Here is a 12,699-nt window from a genome sequence, read left to right as displayed (position 1 = left end):
AGTGAAAAATGTATTTTCTAAAAAGAAAACATATAACGATCATTACCTGGTTGCAAAACATTTGCAAAAAATTATTTGATAACATTTTGTTTCTGATACCACAGTGAGTAATCTTTCGGGGTGATTTTTTCTTTTTCAGATGACCCATTCACTTAGCAGTTAACAAGTCAATCTGCTTGGTTGACTTGCCCAGTCAGGGTAATTCTTGGCAATTAACAATTGAAGTTTCCATTTTGTCTTATAAAATTTTTGTTAACAATAGCCCTGTATTTGTATAATTATAATCAGTGTTGGGGGTAATGCGTTACGTAATAAAATTACTTTTCTGGAGTAACGAGTAAAATAATGCATTACTTTATAAATTTACACATTAATATTTGAGTTACTTTTTTAAAAATGTAATGCGAGTTACTTTTCAGTTTAATTAATTTGCATAAAAAAAGAAGAAAAAAGTACTGAATTAAAATGAACGTAGTCACGTAGAACACAGATACGTGCGCGTCCTGCGCGGGAACAAACTCTAGTCAGGAACGGAGATGGCAGGCCAGAGCGTTACATTACTGCGACGGAAGTATTCTCATTATTTTGAAGTCGTCGAAGAAAAGGAGAAGGGAATAATCATTAAGTGTAAATTATGTGTTGGTGAAAAGCTCTTGTCAACTGCAAAAAACACCACCTCAAATTAAAAAAAACATCTGCATGCAAAGCACAGCACTACAGAATTGGAAGAGAGAGCGCCGAATGATACCTCCACCCCGCCTCAAGCTAAACAACAAAAGCTTGATTTCAGTTAATCATCACCAAGTAAAACAATTAGTTCCACTGAACTCAACAAATTGGTTGCTGCTTTTATTGTTGAGGAGATGCAGCCGCTGTCCACTGTGGAGGCGCCCACATTTAGAAAAATCATCAGCAAAATCTCTGTGACAGGGAAAAGGTTGGGAGGCGTGCTGCCCAATTGTAAAACCTTTGCAAGCTTTTTGGATAATGCATATATGGAAATGGAGACCGAACTAAAGAAAACTTTTGCCAACTTGGAATATGTTTCAACCACTGCAGATCTATGGACTGCTCAGAATAAAAGTTTTCTGGGAATTAGTACACTGGATAGATCCTGCTACTCTGCATCGGAAAAAAGCTGCAATCGCCTGCAGACGATTTCGTGGGAGACACACGTACGATACCATCGCAGCGGAGCTGGAGCAAATTCACAGCTCATATGCTCTTTGTGGTAAGATAACTGCCACGGTCACTGACAATGCTTCGAACTTTGTCAAAGCTTTCAGAATGTTTCAAGCTGACGATGATAATGAAACAGAGAATGATGAAGACGAGGTCATATTTACGGACTTGCACACAGTTTTACGAGATGACGTTGAGTCCAGCGAACAGTATGTTTTCCCTCCACATCACCGGTGTGCATTGCACACCCTTAACCTTATATGCTCGAACGACATAGTTAAATTTTTGACGGCGAAGGGAGATTGCAAAGCAGTGTACGGAAGTGCAACTGGAAAATGTTCAGCCTTGTGGTCAAAAGTTAGTCGATCAACTGTGGCATCAGAGAGCCTGGAAGAATTTAGCAAAAGAAAGTTGCTGGTCCCTTCAACTACAAGGTGGAACTCGTTTTATGATGCACTTAGCTTCACTTCACTTGTTTACTTAGTCATAAACATGCCCTTAGTGGACCTCAATCAACTTTGCACTCGCCTGGACATCAGATGCATTACAGAGAGATAGTACCAGTTCATTAAAGAATACTGCAAGGTTCTGAAGCCTGTCTGTATGGCACTGGATATACTTCAAGGTGAAGATCAATGTTTCTATGGCACCCTTCAACCTACCCTTGAAATCCTGATGACAAAAATCTTGGCACTGAAAGAGGGCCTCTCTCATATGATGGCTGACCTCCCAGACCACATAGTTCAGGTAATTCTGTTCAATATGGTCTTATTATTATTATTTTTATTATTTAATGTAGTTTTATTTAATGTGAAGTCACTTTTATTTGTATAGCACTTTATACAATATAGATTGTTTCAAAGCAGATTTACAGGGATAACAGGAAAATAATGATTCAATAATGCAAACAGAATTCAATTTAGCTGCAAAGCAGCTCTAAAAAGAAAATAGTAAACAATCATTAGTTCAAATCAGTTCAGTGTTTATTTTGTTTGGTTCAGTATAATAGTGTAGTTCATCAACTATGAAATGAGTTCAATATACTGTAGCTATAAAGCAGTTCTGGAAAAAACAGTGATGTCATCATTCAGCTCAGTTCAGTTCTCATAGAATAGTGTGTGTCAGTGCTTTCAAGTCAATATGTTTGCGTGTCGTTAAGTTTAATTCTACTTTTAACTCTATTTTTTACACATTATTCTGGTATGAATTCATGTCTATTAGTGTATTAACTGTGTAACCTATCTAAAATTCTCTTGCAGGCTATCAAGACACGGTTTAGCTCCACCCTTGACAGCGATGAAGCTTTGATTGCTGCGGTAACCCTGCCAAAATTGGGTTGAGGGATGAAACAAGAAAAGACAACATCAAGATGATTCTGGCAGCACAGTGTCGTGCTCTCACTGTTGAGATACCACAGAAAGAGCCACTGCAGTCTCCTGAAAGCAGAGACCATGAAAATGACTTCTTTGCATTTCCTGAAGAGGAGAATCAACATGACGACCAAGCAATTACTGTGGACGTGGAGATATGTGAATACCTGAAATCAGCAAATATGGTTTATTACATGGTAAATTTACATGATTTCCCCAGGATTTTGAAGATCTTCTTAAAAGCCAACACAGCAACACCTTCCAGTGCACCAGTTGAGAGGCTGTTTAGTATTGGAAGTCTCATCCTCACCCCAAAAAGGAACCGTCTCACAGACCAGCGTTTTGAGAAACTACTCCTGTTGCGCTACAATCGTTACTTTGAAAATAAAACCCAGATGAAGTAATGAACTCTTATTAAGATAATACTCTAACATTACATTGACAATACATTTTTTTTGCATTGTATTGCAGAAGTGATCTGGACTTTTTTTTTTTTTTTTTATAAAATAATTTTGTTTTAAGGACACATAATAGAAAGCTGACAGATCTGTTTAATTGGTGGTGATGTTTGTTCTCAAGTATCATCTTTATTGTCCTCTAACAAGTTAATAAAACATTTTAAATGTTTAAGATATGTCTTTTACCCTGATATAAATTATTTCATAATGGCAACAAGTATTACACTCCTCATTATTACAATGGATAGTGAATTCACTTTATATAGTTTACTCTACCCACACAATAAGAACAAAAGTAAAAAACACATTACTTTCCATAATCTTTAATGTTTATTGATCTTTTATATAGCATGCATAGCTATGGGATCAGGAAGTTCTCCGGATATAATATTATTCTATATTATTATTATTCAATATATAGCCTATGTGTTTTTAAAAGAAAATAAAGGTGCTTGACTTGTATAGGCTGTTGTTGAATATATTACGGCTTTAAATACTAGTACAATAACTTCTCAGTCAAAAAAAAACACGTGTAAGACCTGAGAGAGATCAAGCCTCAGCCAGGTAAGAAAAAGTAACTGAAAAGTAACGCAAAAGTAACATGACATTACTTTCCATAAAAAGTAACTAAGTAACACAATTAGTTACTTTTTTGGGGAGTATATTGTAATATATAAATATTGTAATGCATTACTTTTAAAAGTAACTTTCCCCAACACTGATTATAATAATATTATACAATAAATGCATTGTAAAAAGTGCAATGGTCAAAGTAATATAATAGAAATCCGATAAAATGCCAGATGTTCACATATGGGACATATGCTTGACCTGAAAAAAGATTGCTGAGTATTTACTACATTAAACATTATACAAGAAGACACATGTTTTGTTACTTGTGTGTTTTCTGAATGTATATATAATCTATTTCTATGTATCTTAAATTTCTAATGCGCTGGAGGACCTTTATTTTGTTCTGGCGATGTGACGTCATAAGGCTGCGCCGCCCTCCTGCTTTTGAAAAAAGGTTGGTGTTTTTCAGCATCTGGAGAGTTTTATTATGTTTGGCAAGCTATGTAAAATGAATAATTTATTATGAATTAGTCGTTGTAACGTCTCATATAACATTTATGAGTGTTATTTATTTTTTTTGTAAACTGCGTCTGCACGTGATTAACTAATGAGTCGCGTCTCATTTCGCTCGTGAATCAGTTTGTCGTAAACACGAATTCGGTCACTACCAAATAAACGGAGCTTTGGTTTGAAACTCCGATTCAATTGAATCAATTGATTCACTGTTTTGAATCGCTCGAATCGGCGGACTTGCTCAAATCTGTGTAAATGCAACGAGAACAAAAAACAAATGCATGATTGACTTTTATTAAACAGTAATGTTTTCATGCAAGTGTAAACTAATCTGCATATTATTAGATACACAATATAAACCTTTAATTATAAATATATTTTGGTGTTTCTTGGCTCATCAGGTCATTACTCTGACTCTGGCTGACTTTGTCTTACCAGTGTGCTGATTGAGACGCACCCAGATTACAATTATAAAGATGGACTTTATTAAAGAGGAGAGTGAAGACGTGAAGATTGAAGAAACATTCAGAGTAAAACAAGAAGATACTGAGGAACAAACAAAGATGTTGTTTATTAAAGAGGAGATTGAAGACGTGAAGATTGAAGAAACATTCAGAGTCAAACAAGAAGATACTGAGACAAAAACAGGTTAGTTTTCATTCTTAAAACTGAATTTACTCATGTGATCCTTATTAAATTGTCCAGCTCTATAGAAAATATTTTTAAAGAATGTTATACAAGTGTTTGAAGTCCTTTAAAGCTGTTTAATTTGTCATGAAGCCTCATGTGGACAGACATGTTGAGATCACCTGACCTGACAAATACTAACACTGCCTTTAACCAGAGAAGATCCTGCTTATAAGTTTATAACGTTTTTTACGACAGGACACACACATTAGAAAATTATAGTGTGTGTTTTAGGATAATATACAGATACAGCGTAAACTAAACCATTATAGTGTGTAAAATGCTTTCTTCATTTACTCACTCTTTTGCTGTATGTGATGAATACTTACTTTCTTCAGATGAACACAAAGATTCTTAGAAAATAATCCATAACCACACATGAATTCATCAGCTCAGACTTGATGTAAACCCAAACACTTTATGAGACTCCCACAAGCTTCACAACATAAAGGTTTATTTTTCACAGTATAGAATTTTCCAGTAGCTTTACAGGAAATTATATTGTATAAAAAGTGTCTTTTGTTACCAAAGCAGATACATCAGAGACTGCAGAAGTTCGCAGGGTTTGACTAAGGCTGCATTTACACCGCATGTCTTAAGGCACAGATTTATTTTGTCCTGTCTGGTTACATTCAATTGAGACCCAACTGGTATGCGATATCTGTGTTTACATAATTCCAACCCAAAATGATTGTGAGTGATTGCACATGGTAGATCCTTGGGTTTTGAATGGACGTGCTATTAAAATTATTTATGTAATTCATGTCAAATGGCCATTTGGCTATTATTTGCCGGCATGGACAACGACTGTCATGGATCGTTGGCAGCTCAAAATCTCACTGAATGGATAAAAAACGGAAAATGATGGTAATTTTGTAGCTTATAGTAGCTAACCTGTTGTAACATTACAACTTTTATCAGTACAGCCCTCCATTCAGGGTAAATGGTAAGAATCAGGAACTGTAACTGCATTGATCTTGCTAAAATACTCCAACAGGCTTTGGATCAGGTAAACATGAACCCATTAACTTTCAGTAAGCTCAGCCAACTGTCGTTCAGTAGATACTTCACTTCATTATCTGTATCACCTTTATCTTCTTCTGAATAACTCTGTACACATGGTGCTTAATAGGAGGACCAATGTCTGTGATGTCATGTTGAAAAACTATCATTTGTCTTACTACATCCTTAAAAGTCAGGGAAAAATGTATGAATAAATCAGTCAACATCCTGTTTTTCATAAAACAGAAGTAAAGTAAAGTTGAGCTTTATTGTCATTCTGATACATGTGTGGACATACAGTAGAACGAAATGTCTTGGCTCTCAGGACCACAGTGCTACATAAATACAGACATACAAAGTAAAACCATATAAACCCATACACAACTACTCTACTGACAGATTTTGACTATAAATACATTATATATAAATGTTTACCTATACTTAAACTAAAAAATACTAACTATATGAATGCTTCACGTAATACTCAACATGTGCAAAGAGAAACATCGTAAGTCAAGCAGCTGATTGAGGGAACTGTGCAGGATGATTTGTAGTGCATAAGCATGTAAACATATATTACCAAGTCTTTTGATTATGTACACATGGCAGTGTGTGTGAAAAGTGTCCAATGTGCATAGAGGAGACTGTTACTACCAGGCGGCAAGTAAGTCGACCGGAAGTTGAAGTCGGCTGGGGGCTGCCATCTTGTAGCAGAACTTCACTTGCGTTAGCATTCCCATTGACTCCCATTCATTTTGGCGTCACTTTGACAGCGAATAACTTTACATCTGAGGCGTTTAAAGACTCCGTTTGTCCATTTCTAAAGATACACGACAATGTATAAAGGGCTCCATTACCTTTTATGTTACTTTATGGCCCCGTAGAAACAGTTTTTGTAAAAAATAGGCTAACGATTGAGTCATAACCACTCAACTCTCTGTCGCATTACCGTACAGACAGGAGGAGAAGCTTGCAGGCAATTAAATTAATATGGCGTATTGGCATTACATTTTAAAATACATTTTAAAAGAACTCCCCGCTCAAGCTCGCCGTCTCTGCAAGATTAACGATGGCAGTTTGCACGCACAGCTACTAGAAGATTTACATCTGTCAGACAGGTTGCTGACGTCATCAAGCTTCGTTTGAGTCTGCACGTCAGAAATGGAAGTGCTAAAAAACGCTAAAAATGGGCTTCAATTGTCTCAGTTGAGTTCCAATGAGGTCACTGTGTCCATTTCTTTTACTGTCTATGGTTACTACAGGCCCACTCACCTGTGTGTAGCACATTTTGAATTGCACACAAAAAAAGAGAGTTTCAGACAGTTTTTCTGTTATGTGGTAAAGGGGGGTGTGGGGTGGAGGAGGTGAGATGGTCCATGTTTAGGAGGTAGGGTGTCTGGGGTTTCAGAGGAAGATGGGGAGATTTGGGTTTAAGGCTCTCACAGCCTGGGGGGAAAAACTGTTGAGCAGTTCTCTGATGCTCTGGTACCGTCTTCCTGATGGTAGCTGAACTGGAACTAGACTGTGGGAGGGATGGGTGTTCTTCACGATACTGTTTGCTTTTGCTGGGGCATCGTTTGATGAAAATGTCTAGGATGGATGGGAGAGGGGCACGGATGATCTTTGCAACTGTGTTCACTGTCCGCTGGAGGGTCTTGCAGTCTGTTGCACTACAGTTCCTGTACCAGACGCCTGGGCAGCTGGTCAGTACACTCAATGGTGCCCCTGTAGAATGTGGTGAGGATGGGTGGAAGGTAGAGGTGCTCCGGCCGATTGTTAATGCGCATCTCGTCAGTAAAGCCGGTTCTCTAATAAGCCATTAATTCCCTCAGGTGCGTGATTTCACATAGAGCAGCTGTTACTACACAGAGCCATTGTTAACTGAGAAGATGCACAAATCCACGTTCATTTTCAGTGTTTATTTGCGCATCTTCTCAGTATAGATGTCCATCCATCAATTATGAACATTCAGCCGCAAACATGAGGTGGGAGCGGTCGCGAGTGCGGATGGGAGAATGGCGCATGTTTTTTGTTTTTGTTTTCTTTGGGAGTTGTTGCCCTATTCAGACTGCATACTCTGCGTATAATGCATATTTGAGCTTTTAAAAAGAATTTATTTGCAGAGATACATATGAAACACCAACAGTTTTCAGGTCAAACAGGCCTTCATCAAAAGAGAAAAGAAGTGTTTTAATAGGTTTACCTGTATTTTTACATTTATCAACTTTGATCACTAGGTGTCTGTTAGAAGAGAAAAAAACGTTACAAAAATGGAAAAAAGCTTTATGCTGCCTTCACATACTTATCGGAATTATTGCAAATACAAGTTTCCTAATCAGAAATTAGATGAACACTTCTCAAGTCTTATTTATCACTGGGAAATTCAGAAATAACTTTGATACCAGTTTCTGAGTTGGGCGGGTCATCTTTAAAAATGGTAGAGGGACAAACATATAAACACATGATTACAACAAGCTCGTAATCATGACTTCATAAGTGGGTAATAGGACATTTCCAATAGCATGTGAAGGCATCATTATTAAGGACAGTTTTAGTTCTACACTGGGGCTATATACTGACTGAAATAGCATTTTGTTGCAAAACTGAACATTGGGATTGGTCTACAATAAACCATTTCTCTTGGGTCAAGTGATGAGAGGTTTTGATAACTGCCAGGACAAGACTCTGTGGTGGTTAAACAGTTAAAAAAAAAAATTTAATACCGTAGTGTACAGGGTCCTGAAAGTCATCTGTAGGAGAAAAAGACAAGACCCCTAAATCTGTGGCCACATTTTCCTCCCGTAGAACACATAAATACTTAATATGGCTTAATGTATTAAGATGCTATTAAAATATCAAATTCAATATGCAGTTTATTAATATGATCAATATATTATTTTTCTCCCATAGTGCAAAACTTAAGGCATAATGGACTAAGACAATAAAGACCAAACTCAATATGCTCCTCTAGCAAGCAGGTGAGCCCAGAATAAAGGTAACACGCAAAGTTTTGCATTAAGCATTTTTCCATATAGAATAAGGAAGTAATGGCCTAATGACTTGAGATTCGCACTCGTAACCCAAAGGTTGTGGGTTCGAGTCTCATACCGTCAGGGATTGTAGGTGGGGTGAATGTGCAGTGCTCTCTCCCACCTTAATACCACGACTGAGGTGCCCCTGAACAAGGCACCAAACTCCCAACTGCTCTCTGGGTGTCACAGCAAAAATGGCTGCCCACTGCTCAAGGTGTGTGTGTGTGTTCACGGTGTGTGTGTGTTCACTGCTGTGTGTGCACTTTGGATGGGATACATTCAGTGCACTAATTCCAAGTATACTTGACCACATCACATCACTTAAAAAAAATGGCCTACAGCTCTTTTATATCACTTTCTTTTTCCATTAAGCTACATTTATGTGTCTAATTTAGGATTTTCTATGGGAGGAAAATGTTTAACATTAATATTGCGTTCTGGGCTCATCTGCTTGCCTTCACGGAGTTCATGGTTTTAATATCACTTAATGTATTTCATATTGCACATTCATATTTGTTGGTCTGTGTATACTTTGAGTCAACAATAAGACATAGGCTACTGAATTGTCTTTCATCATCTTAGTCTGTTATCATGCCAAGGCGTTGTGCTGTTTGGGAGGAGAAGTGAAAGTTTGCGCATTGCTGTTCATGGACATCTGCTTGCCTTGTAGTACATTAATTAATAACTATATTAAATTAGATATTTTAATTGCACTCAATTTAGGACTTTCTTAATACATTAAGCTATATTAAGTGTTAATGGAGGAAAACACTTACCAGAGACTTTGTGCATTGAATTCATATTCTGCTGTTCTGTGGCCATGGATCTGCCGGTCTTGTCTTTTTCTTGCAGGACTCTGTATTTTAGAATACTAATTAGTTTTAATAATTTAATAACCACCACAGCGTCTTGTCTCCATTGGCAACATGGGCAATTTGGGTCGATTGCAAGTGATGTCGCAGGTAGCAGAGAGTGCAAGTGGCGATTGCAACTGACTTTGTAATTAAGTTTCTTTTTTCTTGTCTTCACCGACTGGCTACTGTTGTAAAATGGTTGAGAGATTCAAACAAAACGTTATCAATAAATAGAAGAAAATAAAAAAGACCAGTCTTCAGCCACACCCTTCTTGCTTGCGTGGACTGACACAACTCTGCTTTCACTGGTTTAGTGAATCTAGAATATAGCAAGCACGTTGTTGGTTTGGATGTCTGTTGCTGTGTGTTAAACTGTATTTGTCTTTTTTCACTTTAGAACTGATGGTGCTTAAAGAGGAGAGTGAAGTACTATCTGAAATGGAAGAGAAAGATCACTATCAGAAAATAGACCACGATTTCAAGAATGGAGATAAATTTGGTGAAACTGAAAAAACGTCCTCATTAAAAAGGGCTCAGAAAACCATATTTAACCGTTACTTCGCCTGCCATCAGTGTGGAAAAAGTTTCACTCAAAAAGGAACCCTTAAAAGCCACATGAGAGTTCACACTGGAGAGAAGCCTTATACATGCACTCAGTGTGGAAAGAGTTTTACATATAAACACACTCTTAATGACCACATGAGGATTCACACTGGAGAAAAGCCTTTCATCTGCCAACAGTGTGGAAAACATTTCCGTCAAAAACAAAACCTTACAGTCCACATGAGAATTCACAGTGGAGAGAAACCTTACATGTGCCATCAGTGTGGACAGAGTTTCAAGCATAACAAAAACCTTTATAGCCACATAAGAAGTCATGCTAGAGAGATGCCTTTCACCTGCAAACTGTGGCAAGATATTGTCCAATAAAGAAATTCTTAATGCTTAAGAATTGACACTAAGAACGAATTCACCTGCCAGCTTATGTGCTCAACGTGGATGAAGTTTCACACATAAAAAAAGCTATTTGAATGGTCGGCGAGGAAAGAGTTTCAGATTAAAGTAATTCTTAATTGCCACATAAAATCACAAATCATGGTTTTATGTCATCAGTGTTGGAGGGAAAACTTAGAGACTCATTTGCAACTATTATAGAAGGTTCAAACGATCACTGATGCTCTAGAAGGGAAAACGATGCATTAAGAGCCTGGGGTGTAAACTTTTGAACAGAATGAAGAGGTGTACATTTTTCTTAGCCTAAATTAAAAAAAAATATCATTTAGTACTTCCCTTTAGAAGAAACTTGGATGTTTCACAGAAGACAAAATAAGTTAAAATAACCTGTTCTTCTGTAATAGTTGTATACAAGGGACACATCAACAACCATCACAAAACAAAAAAACACAGCCATGGATCATCCAGTTTACCACACATTATTAAGAATCAAGCATTTTGAATGGGGTGGTTTTTATAAATTCAACTATTTTTTTCTCTTGTGGACTATTATGTCAGTGTCTTTTGTGTGGAAAATGTTACTCAGATCAGTACTAAATAAAAAAAAATAACAAGCATTTTGTATGATTCCTCTTATTTTGGTAAAATATTTTGGTAAAATAAAAATTTAACATTTTGCAGATTTTGCAAGGTCTTCAGGGTACAGTATATACAGAACTTCTTAAGTTTAATTTAATACCTTTTACTACCTTTTTTACAACCTTCAAAATATTTTTTATTTAATATCTTTTCAAATGGAATAACATATTGCATCACAATGTAATGAGATCATTATAACTTAACCAACACCGGACTCAAAAACTGCCCTCAGAGATAAGAATAGAAATAAAGACAGAAGAGGAAGGAGACATCTTCTTCATAGATCATTAGTCATTAAGTCTGATGAGTGAGTGCTCTAAAAAAGAGGTGGCCGTGAAGTATAGTTTTGGACAAATTAATTTATGTTTGGCTTTACCAGAGCCTTGCTAAACTCTGAGATTAAGCATTACAGTAATCTATAACACTATGCCCATCACAAGCCATGTCAATGTTAGTCACAATGGTGGTACTTGGATATTTAGTCAATTTGAGAGTTGGAGCAGGACCCTACGGCCTGCCTGCTTGTGGACTGGAGCTATTAACCATTAATTTGCATATTTAACAGGTAAGTTAGACTACTCCAAACTCCATTTAATTAAATACATTTTCCAATATTATAGCTACTATTACTGAAAATCAACATTAGGCTAAATATTAAAATGATCACAAATGCGTGAAAATGTTCGAATACAAACAACTATGTAAGCATATAGGTCTACCAAACAGTAGCCAGTCCCTCCAGGATTTCACAATTTTTTGGTTGTTGTGATTTTTGCATTCAAAATTAAAGATTTTGCTGCAGCTTTTCTCAAAATTTGCAATTATATTTTCGCCATTTCATATTGTTTTGCAGTGAAAATATACCACAGACAACATTCTTCTTACACTGTTAAGACTTTTTTCTGACTTCGAGAACCACTGTAGGTCTCCAGACTAACATTTGAGGACACCAGCACTAGTGCCATTAAGTTCTACCGAAGGAGGCTCCAGCACCTGACAGTAAAGCACTCACAATAATCACACATGTACATCTCAGAGACATCTAATGTCTGCATATACATATGCAAGTTGTATTTTGAAGAGTGCTTGTTCATCTGCAGTACGTCTCTAAGATGTTTCCTGTCAGATGTCAAATAGAGATTTATTAGAATGCATGTAAAACTGCTTCTGAGACGTTTATCAGAGTACACAGCATATGATTCCCAGATCTTTAGCAGACGTCGTACAAATGTAACAAATAGATTACATCTGATAAAATTTACTTTTATTACTGTCATTCATGATGTCTAAATATAATTTAATAAAACAAAAATATATAGGCTATATTAGGGACTGCAACTGACCTGTAAGTACTTCTCTGCAGCCATCTATATAGTGATCATTTAATATCTTTTTTTTATTTTTAAATGAGCGTTTGCTTCCCTACATTATACAA

The 12,699-nt window shown here is 36.6% G+C and overlaps 1 protein-coding gene across 2 annotated transcripts; it reads left to right on the top strand.

Annotated features, from left to right (window-relative positions):
• The first annotated feature begins 3,974 nt into the window (after positions 1–3,974).
• LOC127969682 (oocyte zinc finger protein XlCOF15-like) lies at positions 3,975–11,117 on the top strand. 2 transcript variants are annotated; one of them, XM_052571752.1, is made up of 3 exons: positions 3,975–4,037; positions 4,535–4,744; positions 10,069–11,117. In XM_052571752.1, exons 2-3 carry the CDS (start codon positions 4,573–4,575, stop codon positions 10,599–10,601), a joined length of 705 nt encoding a protein of 234 aa, XP_052427712.1. In that variant the 5' UTR covers positions 3,975–4,037; positions 4,535–4,572; the 3' UTR covers positions 10,602–11,117. The 2 variants fall into 2 exon arrangements, with proteins under 2 accessions (XP_052427712.1, XP_052427705.1); XM_052571745.1 differs by lacking the exon at positions 3,975–4,037 and having other exon boundaries at positions 4,076–4,744.
• Positions 11,118–12,699: the final 1,582 nt, after the last annotated feature.

This window comes from Carassius gibelio, chromosome A4 (assembly GCF_023724105.1).
Source record: "Carassius gibelio isolate Cgi1373 ecotype wild population from Czech Republic chromosome A4, carGib1.2-hapl.c, whole genome shotgun sequence".
Lineage (NCBI taxonomy): Eukaryota > Metazoa > Chordata > Actinopteri > Cypriniformes > Cyprinidae > Carassius > Carassius gibelio.
Note: the sequence above shows the minus strand (reverse complement) of the source record. Positions and strands in the feature narration are given on the sequence as shown.